The sequence below is a fragment of the Lissotriton helveticus genome, chromosome 1_1 (assembly GCF_964261635.1).
Source record: "Lissotriton helveticus chromosome 1_1, aLisHel1.1, whole genome shotgun sequence".
Lineage (NCBI taxonomy): Eukaryota > Metazoa > Chordata > Amphibia > Caudata > Salamandridae > Lissotriton > Lissotriton helveticus.
The window spans coordinates 1,279,073,857-1,279,099,771 of record NC_136057.1 but is presented as its reverse complement, the minus strand read 5'-3'; the positions used below and the strand labels follow the sequence as shown (position 1 = coordinate 1,279,099,771).

Sequence of the window (25,915 nt, the reverse complement as noted above, 5' to 3'; positions counted from 1 at the left end):
TAAGAATAAATCAAAGTCTTAAACTCTCAATGGAGAGAAAAAACAGTTCCTTTAAGAATTCTCAACGGAGAATAATCCCCAGCAACGAAGACTTCTTCTTCTTCCAGGAGGGCAAGGCAGCTCCATCCGGAATAGGCACTCAACTCTTGTTGGAATCATTTCCTAAAACAGAAAACAAGGTTGAGAAAGGGAGCCCACAACTTCATTTCTCAGCGGGTGGGCACAAAAGTTGTTAAAACATTTATAACATCAAACAACTTTACAGTTGCATAAACTGTCCCATGGGTGGGATAATCCTCGCCTCCGTGTCCTTAATAGAATCTAAAATTCTTGTCGCGATAGCTAGAAACTTTTGTATTCTATGGCAGGACCGGAGGCTTCTGATTATGCTGGTTCAAAGCTCATCAATCACAGCATCAGAAACATGAGGAATACGTTTATAATAAAACACTTAACAATCGAATCCGAGGACCAGTCAGCTGCTTTTAGGACGTCTTCCAGAAGGGATACTAACAAGTAAGCTTTGGAGGCCATGGCCCCTCTGGCAGAGTGGGCACCATAACAGGAATTTCAATACCTGCCTCCGACATCACCCATCTAACCCGCCTCGCTAGGGTGGCAGCAGAGACTGGTATGAATGGCTTCTGGACAGAAATCAACAACTGACCCAAAGGATCAGACCTGTGAACCAAAGTACGTTCTTCATAACACATTAAACACTGTAAAACACATAACTTATTATCATGAGGAAAGGAAGGATACTCCACTGAACGAGACATGGTCTTGGTCCTTCGTGTGATCACAAAAGAGACACCCTGAGGAGAAAAAATCCTGCCTGCCAGGTCTAAAGCTCGAACATCAGACACTCTTCGGCATGAAATGAGGCAAAGCAACATAGTAAGCTTGGCAGAAAGATGTTTTAAAGACAAATCAACATTATCTGGCCAGAATTCCAACAGGGATAGAGCCTTAGAAACGTCCCATAAGGTGGAATACATAGGCCGAGGAGGGTTGGCCACACGGACCCCCTTAAGTAACTTACAAACTAGGGGATGCATCCCCACATGCTTACCATCAATATGATCGTGTCCAGCAGAGATAGCAGACCTGAATTATTAACTGATCTGTACCTAAGGTCTGACACTGCACATTCCGACAGGAAATTCAAAATCTCAGTTACATTTGATCCACGGGATCCACCTGTCTTGGAAGGCACCAACCCACCCATCTCTTCCATGAAACTGAATATCGTTTTCGGGTGGAAGGAGTCCACGCTTGTTGCATAAAGCTGGCAGCCGCTTGTGAAAGTCCTGCAATGCTCTCATGTCTCCTGAGAGCGTCCACACCATCAGTACTAACTGATGTTGCTGGACCAGAGGATGACTGGACCCCACTGGGTCCTGGAGTAGAAGTTGGAACGGCAGGTCCACAGATAACTCCAACAGTGTGGGAAACCACGACTGAGTCGTCTAAAACTGTGTCACCAACACTAAAGAAGCCCTCTGCCGCCGGACAAAGGTCACTACTCTCGGGATCAGAGCAAACGGAGGAAAAACATAATTGCTCTGTTGTGCCCAATGTTAAAGGAACGCATCAGTTCCCATCGCCATCGGATCCGGTCTCCAACTGAAGAACAGGGGAAGTTGGGCGTTGAGGCGAGAGGTAAACAGGTTTATCTGGCAAGGACCTTGTATATCCATGATCTGAGCAAAAAGCGAGGGATGAAGCTTTCAATCGCTGTAGTCTCGGAGGAACCAGGAATTCCAAACCACTACTTGATTGAGCATCCCCGGGAGATATTCTGCCACCACAGAGATCTTGCGATCCAGGCAGAAATGCCAGAACTCCTTCACTATGAGGACTAACATACGGGACTTTGTCCCCCCTAGACAGTTGATGTATCTCACCGCTGATACATTCTCCATTCGAAGCAGGATGCAACAACTACTCTTCAGGGGTGAGATAGACCAGATGGTCGTGAAGGAAATTCTTTTGAATATAAAAGAGCTTGGGTCTCTGAAGGGCCCTGTAATGCAAGGGACCCGGAAAAAAATGGCTTGAATCGAGGAGGCAAGAAGACCCACAATTCTTGCTAGAACCCTCAAAAAATCAATTCCTAGGACAATGTGGACTTGATTTCCCTCTTATGGACCTGATCTTGCTCACTGGAAGAAGGAGTTGTGCAGAGATCGAGTCTATCAGGAATCCAAGAAATTCCATTCGTTGACTCTGTATCATCACAGAATTTCTTGATGTTGATAACAAAACCTAGATTCTGTAAAAGGGACATCGTCCACTCCAAATGGGTGAGAAGGAGCTTCCGATCCTGGGCCAGGATTAACATGTCGTCCAAGTAAACAATGAGACGCACCCCCATCTCTCGGAGACGGGCAACCACTGGTTTGAGGAGCTTGGTGAAAACCCAAGGAACTGAGGACAGGCCAAATGGAAGAGTCCGATACCGGAACCATCGCTTTTTCCAAGGAAATTGTAAGAATTTCTGATGAGAGGGGCAAACGGGGACAGCCAGGTAACCGTCCTTCAAGTCTAGCCGGACCAACCAATCCCCTTCTAACAGGAGGTTCCTTAAAAGATGGATGCCCTCCATCTTGAAGTGTCGATACAAAACATAGGGATTGAAAACTCACCAGTTCAATACCAGGCGTTGGCCGCCGCCTTACTTCTGAACCAAAGCCGTTGCTACAAAATCCTTCGAGGATGAAGGGTCCCACGGCAATAGCCTGTTTGGCCAACACTCTTCTAGTTCAGAGTCGACAAAACTCTGTTCTAGATGGGGAAAAAAAATTGGAGAGGGGGATCAATCTGACGGGGACTCTGTAAAATAGCTATCTGATAGCCCTGTACGGTCCGAAGGACCCAAACATCTGAATTAAGATTTGTCCAGTTTACCACAAAATGTAACAATCTGCCCCCTAGGGGAATCAATAGGCAAGGACCTACCAGAGAATTGGCTGTCGAAATGCTCATAACCTTGGTAGACACTCCCGTTGAAGCGGCCTCGCAAACCGCGTGATCTGGACGGGTAGAACCAGCCCGGTCCGGCTCTTGGGTGTAACCTCTGCCACGTCTGGGGGCGTATCCTCACTGAGGACTCGTGATTGAGTAGTGGCCGGTCGAGCGTCCTTTGCCACGCCCGGCCCTACCAGAGACCTGATAGAGAACTCTTTTCAAGGAAGCCTTTATGGGTTCCTTCTTATACTTCGAAAGAAAGGTGGTCATAGATGTATCAATCTCGGGAGAGAGAGCCACCTTGTGGGCTAAGTCTGGACGGGGACATTCAGACTTCAGGCGAGCCCTGACTTCTTTGTCAAAACCTTTGCGCAGGTGGGTCTGTAAGTACTCGGCCACCGCGGGGGGAGGGACCCAATCCGAGGATCTAGGGTGGACAATTGCAGAGGGGTCAAACATGAACGGGGAAGGGGTAACCGGGGAGGCAGTATGTTTATTTATCTTTGCGCGGCTTGGAGGCCTGGGAGGAATCTGTGTCGGTAGTAGTGTCCACAACATCAATGGGAACGGATTGCGGCAATGGGAGGGACGTGTCGGCGTCCTTGGCGCCTTCTTTGGTCTTGTACAGCTTAGCATAGGAGTGGGCATGAGGCCATGAGGATCCAGCAGGCTCGCTGGCCAGGGGGGCAGGGGTCTGAGCAGAACCAGAAGGGGGGGGCCTTGGGATCAGCAGGGACAAGCATTTCCAATATCTTAGCCAAGGGTAACAGGGCAGAAGATAGGGCCGTATTCAATTTAGCGTCAAGCTTCTTATCAATAATGTCCTCCAGGGACTCTTCCTCGCAATATCCCACGCCACCCTGCTCACCGCATGTCTCAACCTCCTCCTGACAGCAATCAAAATCTGCCATCCTCAGAATAGGAAAAAAATTCCAATCAAAAATTCCCCAGAGGGAAGCTCAATTATCAGCCCCTGAAAGGGGCGTCGTTGGGAGTAGTGCCTGACACAGGAGCCAATAAACAATACCAAAAAGTCACACACAGTCACTATAGCCCCAATCTAGGACTAATGGAGGGGAAAAACCCTTATCTGCAGCCAGCAGAGGGTCACCAAAAATAATGGCTCACAAGGCCTGGTAATTCAAGGGTTAATGAATTCAAAATGTCTGTATTTCAAACGCTCGAAAAACACTGCCACCGGCAGGGTGAAAGGCCCAAATTGGCTCCTGGCCATCTGCGGTAAACCCCTGTTCAGCCCGGGATGGAGCGTCGATATTTGGCACTGTGGAAGGGCTGCGCGCGTCTATACGCGCGCGAGCCCTGGAGACGCAAGCTGGGCGTCCGCGAAGGCCCCGGCGTGTGCTCCACTCCCGGAGGTGGGGTCCAAGTCCCTCCGGCTCGCGGAACGCACTTACAGCAGAGCAGAGGCGCCGGTAGCTGGAGGAGACACTCTGGGGCAGAAAGCGCAACACGCGCTGAATCGGGGGAAGGAAAAACCGAGAACGGAGCAGGCTTGGAGGCCTCGCTCCGGTCGGGAAGGGCATAAAACGCGCAGCGCGTTACAGGCAGCACACAAAACCCCGCAATAAAACTAGGTAACAATAACATGGCAAATAACGTATAAAATCAAGCGATTTTTAGTCAAATCAATTAAACACACATTTTCAGATAAAGACAAGTATACAGAGTAGAGAGGCACTTATCTGGGCTGCGGAGCAGCAAAGAAAGAGGAAGCCAGATGGGTGTCTCTCTACTTTGTATACTTGATATTACAGTGATTGGCTGTTACAAAGGAGGCGTGGTTCAAAGCCTCATGGGTATTGTTGTTTTTTATTGGTGTAGTTTTACTCTAATTGGCTGCTGTGTTTGCAGTAAAGAAATAGAGAAAGCATAATCAGAAGCCTCCGGTCCTGCCATAGAATCCCTCCGTGCATTACAGAGATAGTGCCGGCCACTCGGAATTTTTTTATAGACATTTGCTTCCCTGTGAAATGGATCAAAAAAAGAAAGACGCTTTTGCTGGAAATGTCATATTTTTCTGACATTTTAATTCCAAAGTGCAGCATTGGGAATAAAAGGCAAAAAATATATGAATAACTAAATAAAGTAAGACAGAGTGGTAGCAAACTGATCAAACTGATTTTATTCACACTGAAACACATTAGCGCCACTTTTACAGAGTTTGCCAGTGAAGCGCTATTTTTGTTTTCCCTGGACTTGGAACTAGTGCACCAATCCTGGAGGTACTACAATGTGTGGATTGGAAAACAAAATGTGTGCTGCGTCTCTGCGTCAAGGGATGTAGTCTTTTTACCATACTGCTTACGTTTTGTAAGGATATAAGCAATGGCCATTGAAATGGGTCCATTCAGGGCCCTGTAGTTGTGTCCTTAACTTTTCAGGAAAAAGCACTCACTGATTTCTGAATAGTGAGTGCAAAAGCATTAATGTAACCATGTTGTTCCTACTTACATTTCCCATGGTTTGCTAAATTTTGCATTCCCTATAAGTGTTTGCTTTTTTCAGGATGTTGTTACTTTTTTTTTTGTAGGCCGCATATTGCTCTTGTCTAGTGCGTAATTTAAATTGAGCCGCATCCAGGTGTTTATAGCGGGCAACAATTGGGTTGTAGTTGAAGACAGTGGGAGTTTTTCTCAGTGGGGCAGTACGGTGTTCAGTGTGGGGAGAGGATGTGGCACTATGGTCAGAGCTGCTGAATTAGGAACTGGGAACCAGGTTTAGCCTTAATAACCAGTCCACCAGACCACTCTCCTGCGAGAGCACAATCACATGCTAGACCTTAGAAGGCTTCGCAACATCTTAGAATTCCTGGTGTATTCGCACCAGCAGGTGGACCCTAGCATGACAAGTGTAGGTTAACCTTCAAGACTTGTCCACCACTATCCATACTGAAGTTCACCTCCAGTCTTGCGGGCAGGCCTATGAAGCAGCACACCCTAGAGCAACAGTGACCCTGTCACTGAGGTCACTGGACCCTTGAGAAGGGCCAGCTCTAGGGCGGTGCAACCAGTGTGACCGCACCGGGTGCTGACTTTAGGTGGAGGCATCATGTTTGTAAGTATATTATGGTTTTAAAAACGCTTGCTGCCTCCTTCCTGGCCTTCAGCGATTTTCGGCAACAATAAAAATGTCATGATGACTCTGGTGATCAATGTTCTTCCTAGAGAGAGATCAGAATTTTGTCTAGTGGAAGTTTTGACTCATGGAAAGGTAGCTCAGAGGGTTAATGTACCGGCTGCAAAGAACATGCGCCATGCAGATCACAAAGTGCACATAATGTAAATAGGTCAGTGGGCTACTGCTTTTGTCAGAGAGATCGTTTTATTACTTGCAGTTTATAAGTTAAAATCCTAACTTAGAACAGTGAGCTATTACCTGTCATCTAAGAGCTGCATACAAACTGCCAGGTATAAATTAGAGCGTTATGCTCCCCCCCACTCCCACCCCTCAAATCTTTGATTATCCTAATGTCCCAAAAAGTGTTCTTTTGGACAGAAATCAATTCTGATTATTAAGGAGAACCCCCAACCATGGTATTACGTTTTAAATTCCGGGTATTGTGTTCCTTCAGATCAATAACTATAAAACTATACAGGCTACTAGTATGGTTGTCATGTGACTCCTACACCTTGTAGTCCTTAGTCTTATGTAACATTTTCTATACAGTGATTTACACACATATTGATTGTCTCTGTGTAATGTGTGTGATGTAAAGTGCTCCGACACCCTACAATGGCATGAGTGGCGCTGTAAATCAAATTAAATGCATCTGAGAGAGAGTGGTCATGGAAACTTGGGGGGCACAGTTAAAGGGTGGTAGTGAGGGAATCCATGGCAGAGGTGGTCATTGGGTGGCACTAACAAACATTAATGCACAGGACACAACCAGTGCTATGGCTGGCCCTGCCCGTGAGGCCAGTCTGCCTCACCCATAGGTACCTCCATTGGCCTTGTTTCAGCAGTAGTAGCTGCAACTCACCAGGGATTGGCAATGCAGGATTTGCACGCACACCAAACTAAGTTAGCAAACTTACAGTCACCCGGCTTCATTCACAAGCACTTTTAACATGTGTTGCCTGCTGTGGGGCCACTGGAGTTAATGGATGACAACATTATGCTGTAGTGTTGACTAAATTATGCATTAAAAAAAAGGCTGCAGCGTAATGTAGTATATTTTCAGATATTTTATTATTTTGACGTGTGTACACATGCTAACAGTCTCTGGAAAGATTTTGCCTAATTAGTACCAGTGTAACATACAAACGCAGCAGTGAGAAAGGTGATCAGTCAACCTTTACAATAGGCCATCCACTCCGCAGCAACACAAGTCACATTTTATATTAACTTTTGATATGTTTGAGCTACAGGCAATCTATTAGTTTAAATGGTCAGATCATGCAGCAGATCTTGCATTATGAGGCAAATATGGCAGAGCCATAATTTTAGAGAAAACATTTGCAAACTAGGATATTTTGCCATTCATGTTTGAACTGCTGTTGTGGAAAAAGGGAGTAGTGATGATGACAGAAACTCCATGGCTCGGAGACAAATGGCTTGTGTTTCCACATTTTATCTTATTTGGTACATTCTGTGATTAGAAGCATATCCCACTTTGTGAATATATTTTAATGTCAATAACTCATTATAACTCAGTATAACCTTAAATAATCATGTGTATCCATTGGTTGATTAAACTGGGCAGTGAAATGCCAAACAAATACTAAAAATTGGGATGTCTGCGCATTCTGGCCACACCTCTGGCTTCACCCACAGATCCAATCCTTGGGTTATTCCTGCCCTTTGATTCTCCGCCCACTGTTCCCCTACTTTTTTTCCCCCACTTCGACCACTATGTAAGACTCGGCATTTCTGGACCTGTGATGTACCGCCGCTGCGGGCGCCGCATGTGCCACACATTTATGATGCCGGGCTCCCGCATAAGGGAGCTGGCCATTATTGTATCCCTAAACGTGGGCATGTTGTCAGTTTGACATTCACTACGCGTAGAGGTACTTGTGGTATTCTATGACATGTTATTAGAACTCATGATGTCAGGAATGATGCGAATAGAATCTCTGTGTGGAGTTCGGGGATTGTATGCTGAGCTGCTGTTGGAAGAAGACGTCCTTCTTCCTGTGGATGTTAAGCTGTTCTGCCATTTAATAAATACACAAGCTGGAACCTACTACAAACGTGTGTTGATTTACCACACGATTACTGGCGACGATCGGGATCAGCAATTCTTTGGAAAAAGAAAGTAGTATCACAGCGGAACAGCGTTCACACATAGCTTCTACCTTATACGAAGCTAAGGACATTCTTACCACATTGGGTAACGTACTGCCACTCGTAACCGGAAAAAAAAAAAAAAAATTCTTGTTTTCTTTGCCTGCGCGGTGGATTTAAGATCGTTTTACCGCTTACCTGTTGCCGTTGAGTCTTTCAAATAGGCTGAGCATTCCAGCGCGCTCCAGGACTCGAGGAGCTCATCTTTGCCTGACGCTCGCTCCTTCTTGCCGCTGCAACCTAGCGCAAAGCATTGTGGGCACTAACCTTCAACCCGGTGACGCGCTGATGTCACAGGCGTGCCACCATTTTGAAAATCTTTGAAATTCATCGAAGTAAACAAAGAACTCACCGGCCATCACTAATTCATGCCTACTTAACTAATTATTTATTTTCGAGTGTGCAGTTCCTTTACAGCGATTAAAAGGTACATTTTTCGTTTTCCTCATACTTGTAAAATTCAATTTATTAATTTCAAATTCAACAAAAGAAATGTTGAACATTGCTGCCCCCCCTCATTTCCTACAAACAGCAGGTGATCCCAGCATCGAATGGGACTTGTGGTTTCCCATGTTCCTGGCCTATGTAGATGTCCTGGAAAAGGAAGGCTGCTCTGCTAAACGCAAATTAGCACTTTTGCGACATTGTTTGGGAGGGGCTGGAATTAAAGAATTTGACAATCTTCCTCCAATTGAAGATGCTGGTGACATTGATGTTTTTGAAAAAGCAACCAGACAAATGAAAATTCGATTTGGCAAGAAAATAAACACTGTCATGGAAAGGTTTAAGTTTTACTCTCGCATTCAAAAACAAGATGAGTCCATAGAAGACTATGTTTCGGCACTACGCTCTTTAGCCTGTCATTGCTCTTTCGAAACAATATCCTACGAACAGGTTCTTAGAGACCAAATAATGATGCGAACAAAGAGCAAGAAAATTCAGGAGAGACTTTGGCTTGGAACAGAAACCACCCTTAATGCTGTCATTAATATAGCCAAGGGTATAGAACAGTCAGAGTTGTTTGTATCAGAAATTAGGGGCTCTAATATCAAACCCTCAGTTCCTGAACCAGAAGTGTCTTTGGTTAAAAACCAATCTAACCCTAACATTTCTTCTAGGAATGTTTTGAAAAAAGACAGCGAAAAGAAACCTAATGAAATCAAAACCTTCTCAGATAACAGATTTAGCCAAAAGAAAGTGATTTCATGCTATCGTTGTGGCAGTTCCAACCATGTTGGCAATTATAAAGGTTGCCCTGCCTGGGACAGAGTTTGTGTGAAATGTAAACGTAAAGGTCACTTTGGAAATGTTTGTCGTTCTACACAAAGGGTGAATTATGTTTCACAAGAGGAGGAGGAAGTTCTCAATAGTTTCAATTGCATCCTTTCTGTGGATGAGGTTGAATTGGACGAATTTCCCTCTTATCCTATTCTAGTTGATGGCATCTCCATTGAACTAATGATGGACTCGTGTTCACGATATTCCATCATAGGGATAGATTTGTTTAAAAGTTCCTGGAACAATAGGGAACTTTGTGTTCCAGACATTCATCCTGGTGGTTACTCAGGCAAGAAGATAGAATTGGAAGGATATTTCTGGGCCAAACTTCAAGTAAAAGATCGTGTTACCAATGGGAAGGTGTATGTAGCCACTAAAGGGGTAGCTATTTTAGGTTGGCCACACCAGCGAGAATTAGGCATCAAACTAGATCCTAATGCCAATCCTCCTGTATGTTTCATAGAGCCTGAGGTAAACTTACTATCCAATATGAAAGATTCTTGTTTCATTAGCAATATAAAAGATAAATTTCCAAATGTTTTTAAAGATGCTCTTGGCAAGTATGCAGATTTCAAACATAAGATTATACTCAATGAGAATGCAGTGCCAGTTAGACACAGGGTAAGGAATGTCCCCTTAGCTTACAGAGATAAACTCAAAGGTATTTTGGATGATCTTGTTTTAAAGCATATCATTGAACCTATTGAGTCTTCCCCTTGGGTTTCCCCCGTGGTTTTGTCTCTCAAGAGCTCCGGAGATCTCCGTCTCTGTGTGGACCTTCGAAGTCTAAACCAGGAAATATGGGTTGACAAACATCCACTACCGAATATCCATGAGTTGATTTCATCTTTGTCTGGTGCCACTATGTTCTCTACGATAGACTTGGCGAGTGCATATCACCAAGTGGAGCTCCATGAAGACTCTAGGAAATTAACAGCATTTGTGACTCCAGAGGGCATGTTTCAATACTTGAGGATGCCCTTTGGACTAGCCAGTGCTGCTTCCGTCTTTCAAAGGCTCATGCGTGATGTATTAAAGAACTGCAGTGTTGCAGTAGCTTTTCAAGATGATACCTTGATTTTTGGAAAAGATTGTGAAGAGCATGATTTGAACCTGTACTCTGTTCTTAATTGTATTCAAGAGAAAGGCTTAACCTTAAAGTTTTCAAAATGTAAATTTAGGCAGTCTAAAGTCGAATACTTGGGCCATGAGATTTCAGAGAGTGGTATCAAGCCCAAACTTAGCCATGTCAAAAGTATTTTGTCTGCTCCTATCCCTACTTCCAAGGAACAGTTACTGTCCTTTCTAGGTCTTACAGAATTTTATGGGAAATTTGTTCAAAATTACTCCATGTTAGTACACCCTTTACGCTCTTTACTCAAAAAACAAGCAAAATTTGTATGGGGAAAAGACCAGCAAGAATCTTTTGATACTCTTAAAAAGAGAATTGTTTGTGCTCCTTTTCTCAAACCTTTTTCAGTTAATAAGGAATGTATACTTTGTGTGGATGCCAGTAATGTAGGCCTAGGCGCAGTTTTAATGCAAAAAGATAATTCAGGTGAATATGTTGTCTCCTATGCTTCAAGGTCACTTTGTGGTTCTGAAGTCAATTATTCCACGATAGAGAGGGAGTTACTCGCATGTACCTGGGCCACCCAACATTTCCGTCAGTTCATTTGGGGTACCAAATTTTCACTAAGGACCGACCACAAGCCTCTAGTCACTATGCTATCAGCAGGAGGTGGTAGAACACTTACTGCTCGTTTAGCGAGGCTTGCCGCAAAGTTGCAGGAGTATCGGTGTGTTGTCACTTATGTTCCGGGTCGCCATAATGTTCATGCGGATTGCATGTCTCGTTTTCCCATTAAGGATGGTCCAGTTGCGGATCTTGCTGATGAATGTGACGTAGCTTTCACCATGTGTGATATTAACATCATTGTTAATGACGATCGGTCTAAATTGATTTCTCAAGCTGCTTGGACTAAAGCTTGGGAACAAGATGACGTTCTTAAAGATGTAAGGCTGTTTTTAAAAGATGGTTGGCCTGAAGAGAGGAGACTTAGTGGCGAACTAGCTTCTTTCTTTAAGGTCAAGGATGCGTTGATGGATGACGGTGCTATGATTTTTAGGGATGATAAAATCATTCCTCCCTTGGGCATACGAGATATGATTTGTGATCTGGCTCATGAAGGTCATTTAGGGATGTCTTCCACCAAGAGAAGGATTAGAGAATTCTATTGGTGGCCTAGTATGGACAACATGATTGATAAATGGGTAAGGAATTGTTCTCCTTGTTTTTTGAGTGATAAGTCCGTGAAACCCATTTCTGTGAGTCCCACTCCTGTTGAGTTTGTTCAGGGTCCGTGGCGCAAACTTGGTGTGGACATTGTTGGTCCTTTTAGTTATCAGTCGGGCAAAGAGATGTTTGCCATTGTTCTGGTTGACTACTTCTCCAAGTGGCCAGAATTGAAAATTGTGGAGAAGGTTAGTTCTGAGGTTATTGTTGATTTTCTTAATGAAGTTTTTTCAAGAGAAGGTCTACCTGAAGAACTTGTCACTGATAATGGTCCACAATTTGTCAGTGACATTTTTTCATCATTTCTCTCCAGTTGTGGTATCAAACATAAAAGAGTTTCCAACTATTTTCCTCAAGCCAACGGACAGGTTGAACGTTTTAATAGAGTAATAAAAGAGTCTTGTCAGTTGGCCTTGCGTAGTGGTTTGAAGTGGAGAAAAGCCCTCCAAGCAACTTTATTGACCTATCGTTTCTCCCCCAATACTGTTACTGGTTTATCACCTTTTGAAATGTTGCGCTGTAGGAAACCTGGTTCGAAGCTTATGCCATGGTGGTTACGCTCAGATAAGGGTGATTATCTGGAATTAGACTTGGAAGCCGTCAGAGAAAAAGTCAATAAATACCTGGCTAAGGTGTCTCGTGTCCCAGCACGTAATGTGTGTTCACCCAAATTGTGTGTTGGTGATTTTGTGAGAGTGAAATTTGGTGGACTAGTCCGCAAAGGTTCCCCCAGATGGTCCGGTCCCCTCAGAATTATTGAACTCTTCAGTAAGGCTATTAGGGTGGAGGATGGAAAGATCTGGAATCTTAGACGTGTATCTGTGTGTAGGTCTGATGACTTGAAGCAATTATCTGAACATAAGTCCACTGTTTCCAATTCCTTCTCTTCACATCCTAATGTTTCTTTTTCTAATAGTTCACATTTAGTGGATAACAATTCTGAGCTTTGTGGTACTCATGAAGCTTTTGATCACCTATCAGTGAATAAGGAAGTTAACCTTGACAGCACTACCAATGATAATGTTTTTAATGGTTCTACTTTTCGTGAGGATGCAACTAAGAATGTTCCCGTGGAGGTTGTTCGAGATATAGATCATCCTGATAGTGCACTTCCAATCAGTGATCAAAGGCCATCTGTTTCACGTTGTGGTTCACGTGTCAGATGTCCTCCTATGAAATTCAAAGATTTTGTTCGGTTCTGATTTTGTGTTTCTGTTTTTTTTTGTGTTCTGTTTGTTGTTTTTTTTTAAAGTTTTTTTTTTTTTCTAAAAGGGGGGAGGTGTGTGGTATTCTATGACATGTTATTAGAACTCATGATGTCAGGAATGATGCGAATAGAATCTCTGTGTGGAGTTCGGGGATTGTATGCTGAGCTGCTGTTGGAAGAAGACGTCCTTCTTCCTGTGGATGTTAAGCTGTTCTGCCATTTAATAAATACACAAGCTGGAACCTACTACAAACGTGTGTTGATTTACCACAGTACTCTAAGTTTCTTTTAAAAAATATAGCTAACATTTGGACCTATACATTTTATTTTGTATAAATTAATTGAATGTGTGTGAAATTTAGCAATGCCTGGGAAATTCTAGTAAAGGGAGCACCCATTGGCGAATCACTAGTGTGTGTGACTGATGCATTATTTATGACAAACTTTGACGTTGTGCTTTAACTTTGGATAAAAGTTATCATGAATTCTAGCACCAAGAAGCCAATATTGGTAATTATGTGTGCTACAAATAATCCCTAACATACACTGTGCATACAGTATATTTAATCTGGTGCTTTAATCATAGGCTGTTTTAAAGTATTCTGATAAAAATAGAATCATGCTGAAGACAGCCTTGATTGGTGTTGGATCGAGGACCCTGGAGTCTGCACACCTAGCAGACAGAGATAAAGCACCTTGTCAGAAAGTTTAGTGTTTTCCGTACAGGTGGTGTTTGTTGGCCAGTGACAGGGTCAGTCACATGTCCTGGATTCCTCGCATTTAATTGAGTCTATCCCAGTTCTACGCCCCAGTGTTTCTTGTGCCCCGCCTGGCACACATCATGTCAGAGGATGGTGATGACGTTAACATTTTGCCCCCCCTTGAAAAAATGTCTGCGGACGCGGTATTTACAAGCCCGGCACTCTGTAGTGCTGGCGGCGGGTTTCTGAGAACTTTGAAGCCCGGCGCTTATTATTTTACAAACTCTGCCCTGGCCAGAAGGCCCAGCATATAAGGATGTCTGCACGCACCTCTATCTGGCCCCCCTGGAGGGGAGTCGTGAGCACAGGGGTGTACACTGCGCAGCGACGGATGGACATGCTCCTCACCCTCACTCGCCCTTGGTAAACAAACACAGCAGGGACTCTACGTAAAATAGGATTTTACAGAGATGGACTCCCAAGTTTTGCCTTGAGGGTGGAGATGGGATTGTTTCGGAATGAATAATAAAACGCAGGCAAGGAATAGCACATCATACATGGAAGCACGGACGAGTCAGGGGCCATGTATGATAATGAACCACTCAAATGAATGATAAAAGTATGCATATACGCACGCACTGGGTCTGCTGCCTCGGTATTAATACCTCACCAGGCGTAGATCGGTGCCGGCTTCCCAAAGGGGACCCATATAACGGCCCTAAATGAACCCCGCAGGTCTGAGTCTGAGTCCCCAAACCAAACCACGCACAACACGTGGGGAACTAAAAAGAGGATTTGGCTGAAATTAGACCCCTTTCGATGGCTAGGCAATGCGCCCAACGAGTGTTCGAATGTCCCCTTACAGTCTGGTGCTAGAAGAGGGGCACACATGTAAACCTGGCACCACGAACAGATGTGCTTGCCACATCACATGCCAGTGATGCGGCCAGAGCAGTGCGCGCTCTAAAACACTGCCCCTCAACGCGCAAATATTATTCAAGATATATGCAAATGCCGGCACTAAACTATAAAGGCAGGCGGCGTGAATCGGGTTACACGGGAAATACCCTGGAAATGTACTGCATAATGCCACCTGCGCGTCTAACATACCGCATTGTGCTGTTTTATAAGTGTATGTAACGAGCAACGCAAAGTAATATACTACACAATCTCATTTACTCAAATTGTAGTTTGTTGTGGGAAGTGTGTACTATAATTACATAGTGTAAGTTATTAAGCAACACAATGTTGTAAGTATAATATACCACACAATATATAATGCACAATACGAGAAATGTTCTTCATTTACAACACAATACAGCACAATTGTAATGCACTATAAATGGAAGGTACAACAAGGTTAAATACATGTTTAATCCAATATACTACACACTAATATACCAAACGCATCATGAACAGACCCCTATAATCTACTTTGCACGAAATATTCTGTGGTACACTACATCAAGAAATGAACAACTTGAGGTTATGTATTTTGCAGCGGATGTATTGTAATATACTTGGAAATAGTTGCGCACCTTATACATCTATGATCCTTGATGTCATTCTAATTGTAAAGGTGTATTGATGTTCTGCTTGATAATTGAAACCGTACGAATAACAGAACCGAAAGCTTTTGCCTTTAAAGCACTTTTGTGCTTTACGTTTGCCAACTGTACGTTTATTGAATGCTAAGTAGGGTACAGGCTTGTGCCCCACCTTGTAAATTGCTGTTTATATTTCTAAATAAGTAAATATTAGACCTCTGTCCGGCTGGACACGTCATACCAATATAGAAACGACTGTCTATATTTATTAGATTGCATCCCTATGCTTGTAAGGGACCACCGTTGTTCAAAAAGTATTAAAAAAATGGAAATACACATACGGCAGAATGTTCTAAACTGTATTTGCTAAATAATATACAAAGTAGTGCACTAAACTTGCAGCACGCGACCATGTAATATACTATGATTCCAATGCACAATACTATGTAGTTATGTTTGTGATGTACAATGTCATGTAATATACCATGTGGAGTGGTGGGACTCACTGGTTAGAGGCGGCAGACCCGGAAGCAGAAGTCTGCCCGGGACCAGGGTTCGATTACCGACGCGGCAGGGTCGTGGACCAGGGTCAGCGGACTCGATAATTCTCGCCTCGGTGCCTACTCTAACCAGGGGTCCCACTCGGCAACTCTGGGCATTAGCTTGCCTAATCTCCACAACGGCCCCATCAACGCCGGACATGTCTGGCTCCACCTTGGGGATTCCCAGCAGGGACCATCCCACAGGGAAAGCCAGGACGGGTTCCCCAGCGGTATACAGCGCCAGGACGCCGACTGGCAACAGTGCGCTTTACAAGTATACACATTACATTACATTACCATGCTTGGGATGTAATGAATTGCACTTGTGATGTACTGCGTAATGCTATATTTTATTTACAATGAACCACACAATGTGAGAAATATGCTTGTGATGTAGTAACGCTATTTTACTATACTTTTGATGCCCTACATAATGTCACATTTGCAACGCTTTCTCAAATGAAATGCAATGGACTTGTTATGCAGTACAGAGTATAAAGCAACAATAATAACAATAAGTATTTAAGCTCTACGTCATTTCAATGCTGTATAGCGGAAAGCGCCACTCACTGTGCTGGATAATTAGCGTGGTTTCTTCGTAAGTTACTACACTGCCATGGAGAGCAGAATGGAAGGGCTACATCTGAAAAGTCCTGCACACCACTGTCCTGTGCTTGTGATGCACTATTGTTCGTATCGCACCTTACACCTTTGGAGCACGGATAGAACACAGATCGCTCTGTGTGGACGTGCTGTGTGCACGGTGCCGGCAGGAGCAGGAGGTATACACGCGTCAAAGCCTCGCGTTGTGGCACCGGCTTTACACGCTCACACACACAAACACGCATATTAGGGAACCTGTAAAGAGGGGGTGAGGGGGCTCGCCTAAGTCAAAAAGGCCCCAGGACCGGTGTGACTCCGGCTTACACTAGTGCAGTGTTTGCAGAACCGCAGGGACTTGCATGCCACGGACCTGGTGTTGTGTGCCATGGGTCCAGGACCGGTGTGACTCCGGTATGCACTATTGAAGGGGCCGCGGAACCGCAGGGACACCCCACAGACGTCGAGTGCCATGGGCCTAAGGACCTGTGTGATTTCGGCTTGCACTAGTGCAGGTGCCGTCGGGACACCCCACAGATCTGTGGGGTGGTGTGGGGTGACATGGGTCCCAGGGCAGCAGCAATAGCCCCTGGACCCGGATGCCCCCAGACCAGTCTCAGGACAGACGCAACACTTCCCACCGCTATGGTTTAGTAGACCCCGTATATAGTGTTCAAGGCGAGCGCTTTAATTCAGGCACCCACCTGGCACACAAGGAGCGAGTAAGTAAATAAAATAACGTGATACCAACAAAGCAATACACGCTGGCACACACCGTGGTGCACAGTGAAAAGAACCATAGCTCGCGGAGGTGTAACGCCCCTCAAAATATCTGTGCCAGTCACCGTAAGCTGAACAACACACGGTAAGAGTTTGCAACTGCAAAAAGACAACTGAGCACTATGCATGTACACACACACAGTTTGTAGTAAAGATGTATACCATTTTTGCATACTGACGTATATTGATTTAGGATGTGTGGCGCTAGGAGTTTATGAATAGTTTTGCGCAAATGTGTATACATACACATCTCTAACGTAGAACATGGCCCCAGAGTAGCGACACCACTTACAAAAAATACTAGAAGACCAAAAGTAATACATGTTTTTTCAAATTACATATAACGTTTGATTCACAGGCAACACATGTTCGCTGCAAAAACGGATTTGGAAATAACACCTTGGCATTTAAAGTGCTGGGCAGCAAATCCGTTTCTCTTTGACAAGTAAACATCAAAGGACACAGTTCAAATTTAACATAGCGCCGCGAAACGCATGTAGTGATATTTGCAGCTATACAATCACGCCAATAAAACACAACGCGCGTGTTTGGAAACAGAAGTGTGACGTGATAGCTCATAGAAGGAAGCTTGTAAATTATATTTCTGAGAGTCTGCACCTGAGCAATAGCAACTTTAATTTAATAAATACAGAACGCTGCAAGAATGACACGGAGGCTGTGAAAAGAGACAACCGATTTGAAATGTCTGATTTGTGTAAATTCAAATAAAACATTAAAGCCTTTTTTTTTTTACAGTTGGTCTTATCTAAGAGAAAATGAATACACATTTAATTTAAGAAAAGCCTGAAAGTGTTCCTCTGTGCTGCCACTGGTAAGTGACAGGCACCGCAGACCTCTCGCTCCGCCCCTGAATTAACACATTCGGACGCCTGTTTTTCCTGTGAATTAAAGTAATAAATAATAACACTGTTTGTGCAACTGGGAAACAGAATACGCGTTTAATGGGCGAACTTTCACAGCCCATGAATCCCGGGACAGGCCCTGGTGAGGGAAACATCTGGACTTTGTAAAAGTTGCTTCCCCGTGAAATGTATCAAAAAAAAAAAAAAAGAAGCTCGTGAGTGGTGCCGTGCGTGCTCCACTGCGAGCATATGTCTTTATGGCGGCTGAGTCTGGCCGTCATAGTTGAAGACATATGGGCTTTGGTGCGCATAACAGACACCAATATGCAATAGGCGGAGCTACGCGACCGCCTATGGCCTATTGCGTGTTCTGTTATAAAACAGCACGCATGCAAAGCCCAATTAAAATGGACCTTGAAATGCACATGCACGAGCTGTGTGGAATTTCAAGGTCCATTTTTGAAACCCTAGTAAAAGGGCTTTTCGCTCGCTTTGCTTGCGAGCCCTAAAAAGGAAACAACCTTATTTACGCCTTCTGTGCCCTTGCAAAAAAACTACATGGTCCCTCGTTAACGCCACTAACAGCAGTGATGGCCGCCAAACTACTACCAGCAGTAACCTATGCAAGCATAGTGTTAAATGGCAAAGATGGAATACTTCTAGACCCCCTGCAAATAAAGGCCTATAAAAAAGTCTTTAGTTTACCTCAGAACTCATCCCCGGCACAGGTTCGACTGGAATTCGGCCTTATTAAACAGGAGATGGGGAGAAAATACGCTGCAATCAAAACTTTGTACAAACTTTGGCAGAATCGATCCAACATCTTAAAGTTACGGTAAATTCCTGAAAATGGCATTGAAGGAAACCAAGAAAACCTAACTTTGGGCGCAGAATCCTTCCTTTCAAGTCTTCTGTAGGATCACAAACAAAGTGGCCAAGCTACAATCATCGTTAGAAGACAAACGCACTTTAGCCAAAAGATCCCAGGCCTGGATGGTTCTCCTATCCTATACATCACTGCGACCAGCGGAATACCTTGGTACAACATATTCGCCCCACTTGAAACGAAAGTTAATGGCAATTAGATTTGGGGTATTACCAAGCCTGGCTGATCAACCTGTATGGAAGTATAAAGGCACTAAAACATTTAACTTATGTGGTGCAGCATGGCAAGACTTTATCCATCTCATTTGTGTCTGCCCCAACTTAAAATCGAAACGCGTATTGTTCCCAAAAAAAGGCTTTTAATGAAAGAGGGATCCGAACTTGTAGAGCGGCCTTTCTTAGAGGACTTGGTACAGCAGACCCTCAGTTGACCTGTAAAATGATGAAATTCGTACTATATTATGAAAAAAACCACATGGCTGATGGCAGCAGAGACTGCCAACCCAGTAATGCAATTGTAAAATGTCAAAAAGCTTTTTAATGTTAATATCTGACGAAACCGCAACCCTGATAACAATTTTATTAAACAGAATTACATATTAATTTTTTAACTGGTTTCAGGATCGGGATATTACTTTCAGCTTTTAGGGGAAAAAAAGTAACATGTTTTTCTTTTTTTCTCTTTTATATATTTTTAATCCTTTATATGTTCGCAATTTATTGATACCTAAATGTGTCTCATGGCATTGTTATGGTTTTAACTAACTTAAACAATAAAGAATTGAAGAAGTTGAAGTACTGCAAACCTTTGCCATATTTTTAGAAACATTTTTAATCAGAAATCCTTCTCAAACTATCCTCATAGTGTTAAAAGTGCCCTTGGAATCGTGTAAGAGATGTTTATTTTTTATAATTTTAATGCTTCTAATACAAGAAACTGGCAATACGATTTTTGTGATGTGTCAGGTCTTGCGTAGACATACATTGGAGTACTGCTTTAGCTCTTAAATTACACCACCATACAGCACATTATTTACAGTGTTTTGTTGCCTTCTGTTAGCTTCGAGGTGCAAAGTGCAGATTTGTAACAACTTTCACTGATTCTTTAGTCACCAGTTGCTGCTGTGTAAACAGTGTAACCTTTAGAACAGTACACCCACAGCGTATGATTACTGCCGATATATTTGACAACTTATGTGACCTGTGTTGCCCAAGAAATGGCCTGTGTGTTACTAAAACTGCGTCCCTGACACATTGTTAGATGGCCATCTGAAGAGATGACAATGTGTGGAATAAAGTTCAGCAAATTCCTTAATAAATAAATAGACAAAACACAATGTATTAGACCACACTTTCAATGAATAAGAAGATAAATAGATAAAGACAACAGCTTGTCACTCGTACTATAAAGGAACAATCTGTTGGCTTTACCAATGCTTGTTACATTTTATAGCCATGTGACACAGCATTTGGGCTGGGAAAACCAATAGGTCCCAAATGTGTGACACATTGGCTTTGCCAGTGCTTCTTACATGTGGTTAAGTGATGGGTAACCAGTGAGAGAAAACTAGCTTGGAAAGAGGCAGTCAGATAAAACGCTTAGCTCGCGTTTAAAAGGTCAAGGTAAGTTTGCTAATTAAATTTTCATGCATGTTCATAGACCACCAAGAAGGTGTTCAGTATTTTTGACTGTAGCGTAGCTATGGTTTCTATGCTTTACAGCAGGACAGACGGTTTAGACGAGTAAAACTGGAGAGAGAGAGTGAGAAACCAATATAGCAAACCTGGGTACTGAATTGAAAACCCACTTGTGAAGATTTGTGCAAGAAGGATGCTACCAGTAAGGGAGGGTGGTATGAGAATGAAAGATGCGAGCTATGCATGTTTTACTCATTACTAACCAACTCAACTGTCTTTTAATCTAACAGAACCTGCACCCCGAAACAACAGGATATAGTTATGGTGAAGATCGGGAAACAGAAATAACCATTGCTTAAACTAATACTACCAAAAAAGTTATTCTGCTCCTATAAGTTGGGATGAACTTGAGCAACGTATAATGTGAAGACGACGGAGGCATTAACCGAGATTATATTGCTGCAGAATGGAAAAGACTGGTAAACCAATAAGCAAAAACCATCAGGCAAGGAATGTATGCCTGCTTTTCCTACTACACAATTTTTGATATCTCTATTGAACTGTTATCACAAACAGGTGTGGTGGTATTTCTGGAGATGCAGCTATCCTGTTGGGATATGTCCTAATAGTAAGGAACTAAATTCATTTCTGCAACAGCTTTAATGAAATGCAAATACCAACTTTGACTGTAGAATGCTAGGATATTCTGCATGAATGTGAGAGGAATTAAAACTAGCTGTGTTACTAAATTGCAGACCAACAAGGAAAGAGCTACACAGTCGTACAGCAATGTGACATTGCTTTTTGGGACTCAACAAAGACTTTAAAATACATGTAAGATCAAAAATAATGTTTACATACTTAATGTGAAAAGGCTTCAAGCTGTCCTTAAAAGTACTTAAACGGGAAGTAATATGTATGTATGTACTGAATGTGGAGAACAGCTTGATTGTTCTTCCTCTTTTTTAAAACACCAGGAAAAGCACAGAAAAGAGAAGCCATACGCATGTAACTTATGTGATAAGCATTACAAGAAATCTTCACATCTGACCAGGCACCTGCAAACACACACAGCTGATAAACCGTATACTTGCAATATATGTGGTAGGGGTTGCAGGGTGTCTTCTGATCTTGTGAAACATCTACAAATACACACTGGTGAGAAGCCCTTTAAATGTGATGAGTGTGGAAAGAGTTTTTGTCACTCATCAAGTTTCTTCAAACACCAGAGAATACATTCTGGAGATAAACAGTTTATATGCCCCCAATGTGGGAAAGGATTTATACAGTCAGCAGACATGATCACACATCAGAGGACACACACTGGAGAGAAACCATATGCATGCACTGAATGTGGTAAAATGTTTGGACGTCCATCCAACCTTGTGAAGCATCAACATGTCCACTCAGTAAAAAAGCCACTGGTATGTAGTGACTGTGGAAAAAGTTTTACTAAGTTACATGCCCTTATTCTACATCAGCGAAAACACACTCGTGAGAAATCTTGTACTTGCAATGAGTGTGGAAAGAATTTCAATACATCAACTGCATTAATTTCTCACCAACGACTGCACACAGGAGAGAAACCCTATACATGTAATGAGTGCGGGAAGAGTTTTAGGCTATCGACGGCACTGATTAGCCATCAGCACATTCACACAGGTGAGAAACCATTTACATGTAATGAATGTGGTAAGGGTTTTACACAACTACCAACCCTGAGGAGGCACAAAAAAATCCACACAGGAGTAAAACCCTATAAATGTGGCGTGTGTGGTAGGGGCTTTCATCGAGCATCTAGTTTGGTCAAACATGACCGAACACACACTGGAGAGAAGCCGTACACATGCAGTGAGTGTGGCAGGAGTTTCACTGTGTCTTCGGCATTGGTTAGGCACAAGCGAATTCACACAAGAGATAAACCACAGATTTGTGGTGAGTGCGGAAAGGGTTTCATTGACTCAGGTTCCCTGGGTGTTCATAGACGCCTCCACACTGGAGTGAAACCATATAAATGTGAATATTGTGGGAAACAATTCACTCAATCGCAGCACATTAAGATACACTTGCGAGGACACACTGGAGAGAGACCGTATGTATGTACTGACTGTGGGAAATCTTTTGTGCAGTCAACAGTCCTGATCAGGCACCAGCAAATACATTCAGGGGAAAAACCATTTAAATGTAATGAATGTGGCAAGTGTTTCCGTTGGTCCTCCTCTCTGCTCAAACACCAGCAGATCCACATTTGCCGCTGAAAAAAACTTTTCACACAGATGTTGATAACTACACAAGAAAAAAATGAAACCTTTTAAGATACCCTCTTATAGAAGATAAAACAGGATGCGCTGTGAAACAAAAAAAAAAACATTAGGCACTTTCATGTAATTTAAGCCTGTAACGGAGAACTGAAAAAACTGCAATTTGATCACTGGGACAGGAAGAAAAACCTAGCAATTGATGAAATTGAAAATAAAAATGTTCTGGGATACAATAGTCCTTGATACAGTAATTCAAAACGTGTGAACAGTTTAATGTTTCTTCACAAAGGGAAGCATCTGCTGACCAGAACTTTTGTGAGACCATACGCAGCCAGTTTGTTTTTGAAAAACAGAGGGAGTGAGTGCTTAAAGAACTGATTTCACAGTAGATGCAGAGACAAGTTGGAGTGTGGTCTACCAAAGAAAAACTCAGGAACCCTGAAAGCGCATAATCAGCTTTAGGCAAATCCAGTGGACCTCTGCACTCAAATCTGTGCTGCCAAGCAAAAATTTTAAAAAAGCTAAACAATTCAAGGAACACAGCTGGGTTTTCGGTAAGTACTTTTCTGACCAACTTGCAGACTATCCGAAGAAAGTCAAGCAAAATGAAAGACCAAGAGATGGGAAGCAGCATTCACCATAAACATTGATCTGGATTGTGTATGTTATGTCCCTGTAAAGAAAGAAAGGAGTCTAGTGGGGCACGTTACGTGTCTTGCCTAATATTCTCACTCAAGACCATTTAAAACAATGACAGAGAGCATGGAAACATGTTAAGAGATATCATCCCAATCTCCGGGGGCTCCAATCTAGCTCAAGTAAAGCATGAACTGAAAAGTGTTCAGTTTATTCACTAATCCATGCTGTGATTTTAAGGTGCAAATGCAAACCTAAAACGTAATTATGTGCCCTTTTGAAGCATAAAGAAATCTAGTTATTGTATGAATATTCATTTGCAAATTCTTTTGACTCATATAAATGGATCTGAGAAATGCTGGGTGATTGTGGGGGCACTAAAACCATTGGCATATGTAATGAGAGTTTTCCAAACAGATTGGTTGAGAAATAGTCACTGGAACAAGTATGGTCGTAGGACTCTTAGCTCAGGTTCTGCCAACCTTGCAGCTTTGAAATCATCTCTCATGAATGGAACAAGGAAATTAACTGAGCAAGTGTATATTCTGAGATGGCCTATGAGCACAATGGGGTAGATTTGCAAAAACAGTTAGCGACTCAAGCTCAACTCAGTTGCTCAAATGACTTGAATTATATGAGTACAACCATTATTGATAGCTTTAAAATGTGGCTTTACACTTGTAAAAAAGATTACACGTACTTATTTTCTCATGTGATTAGATCTGCAATGGGCAGGAACAAGGTGTACCAGGACAAGAATGCACTAGGAACTATGTACACACTTAACAAAACTATAGTGTTTGTGCGTATCACAAACTTTTTCACAATTGACACAATTGGATATTTACGGCTGTTAAGGGAAGGAGTAAATTTGCACCTTGGGTGACAATGGGGAGAGCCCGGCTTCAAATATGGAAGGGGTGTCTCCAGGGGCAAACATCTTTTCCTGTGGATAGAAAAGAAGAATGTTTTAAAGTGCATGTGCTCTACAGTGTTTTAAGTGCGCATGCACAAAATTACACATGCTCATAAAACAAATTCACAAAAGAGTTCTTGGCATACCTCTGGGAACCAATGACTGCTGCAGCTCCCACAAGTGGTCCTGGATTACTTTGTAATTTCCCAGAAAGTAAAGATTAAACCTGAGCCTAAAGGAAAACACACAGGAGTAAATCCCTGACTATTTTCTGAATTGTGCTCAATGTACTAATTTTATAAAGCATTGATTCTTCCATTAGCACAGGCAACTGGAAGAAACTTGGGACAGCGTTGGATAGGGTATACATAAATGAAGGTTTCAACCAACATGTGTGATGGTCCCAAGAAAAGCTGTTTATTCACTGGACATTGTTGCATTGAATCATTATGTTAAACCTTTAACTTAGAATGTTACTGTTGAGACAAATGATTTGTTGTAGAGGAAAAAAGGAATAAGCAAAAAAAAATAGGCAACAAACTTAGAGAGCAGTTAGATAGGAAATATATATACATTAAACAGAATCTTGTGAAAAAGAAATGTTCACCTTCATAAATAAACATGGGGTTATCAATAAAAAATGGAAAGCAATTTGTTTTTTTTTTGGTGTTGGACACTATATTCATCAGCATGGTGGACTATGTGCGGAGACAAAATGGGTTTCTGTGTTCAAATGCATGTAAAGGTCAGGTGGTCACTAATGACTTTTAGAGGAGAGGTTAAAATGTACTGAGCTTTGATGGATGACCTGAGAGGACACACCCTTTGACTGAAAAAGTTGCTGTTTTTGTTTAGGTTGATAATGGCCTAGCAAGTTTTCCAAAAATAGCTTTGCTAAAACCATGACAAAACAAACATTTGAAAATGCCTCAGAAAAGAAACACCATTGCCTCTCGAATGAGTTAAATTCCAGTAGGGAAATACACAATTAACAATGGATAGATGTTTTTTTGTCAACAAATGGTTCAGGTAAAATCGTTTGGAAGTATATACAATATGTGGAAAGAAAATGGAGAGGGAGAGATGACACCAGATGGTAGTTGCACAGAAAATGAGGTAAGATGCACAAACACATACCGAACATAGTGACGCTAATAAAAGCGGTGTTTCGCAAGATACATTCCCTAACGTTTCCATCACCTGGCAGGACACTCCAGAAATGCTAAAGTTCTGAACAAAAATGCATGCAAAAGTGGAGAAAGCTATTTAAATGTTGACTTACCAGTCTTAGTGATACGCAAGTTCATTACGTTTCTATTAACAGTTACGCAATTGTAAACAGGATGACAAGGAAAAACAACCTAACGGCCCAAAACATGCCACAGATTCTTAACAGCGGTACATAACAAACAGATAACATATGTACTCGTCCACCTAGGTAAGTGCTCCCTGGTAACAACGCACTATGTAAATGCTAATATAAAACAT

At 42.6% G+C, this 25,915-nt stretch overlaps 1 protein-coding gene across 1 annotated transcript in view; it reads left to right on the top strand.

Moving 5' to 3' along the window:
- Positions 1 to 25,077, top strand: part of LOC144822772 (uncharacterized) — an 82,109-nt gene extending 57,032 nt beyond the window's left edge. The window contains exon 2 of the mRNA XM_078680644.1: positions 20,905 to 25,077. Coding sequence (XP_078536770.1) covers positions 21,529 to 22,872 — 1,344 coding nt within the window. The 5' untranslated portion in view covers positions 20,905 to 21,528 and the 3' untranslated portion in view covers positions 22,873 to 25,077. The remainder of the gene's footprint in view (positions 1 to 20,904) is intronic.
- Positions 25,078 to 25,915: the final 838 nt, after the last annotated feature.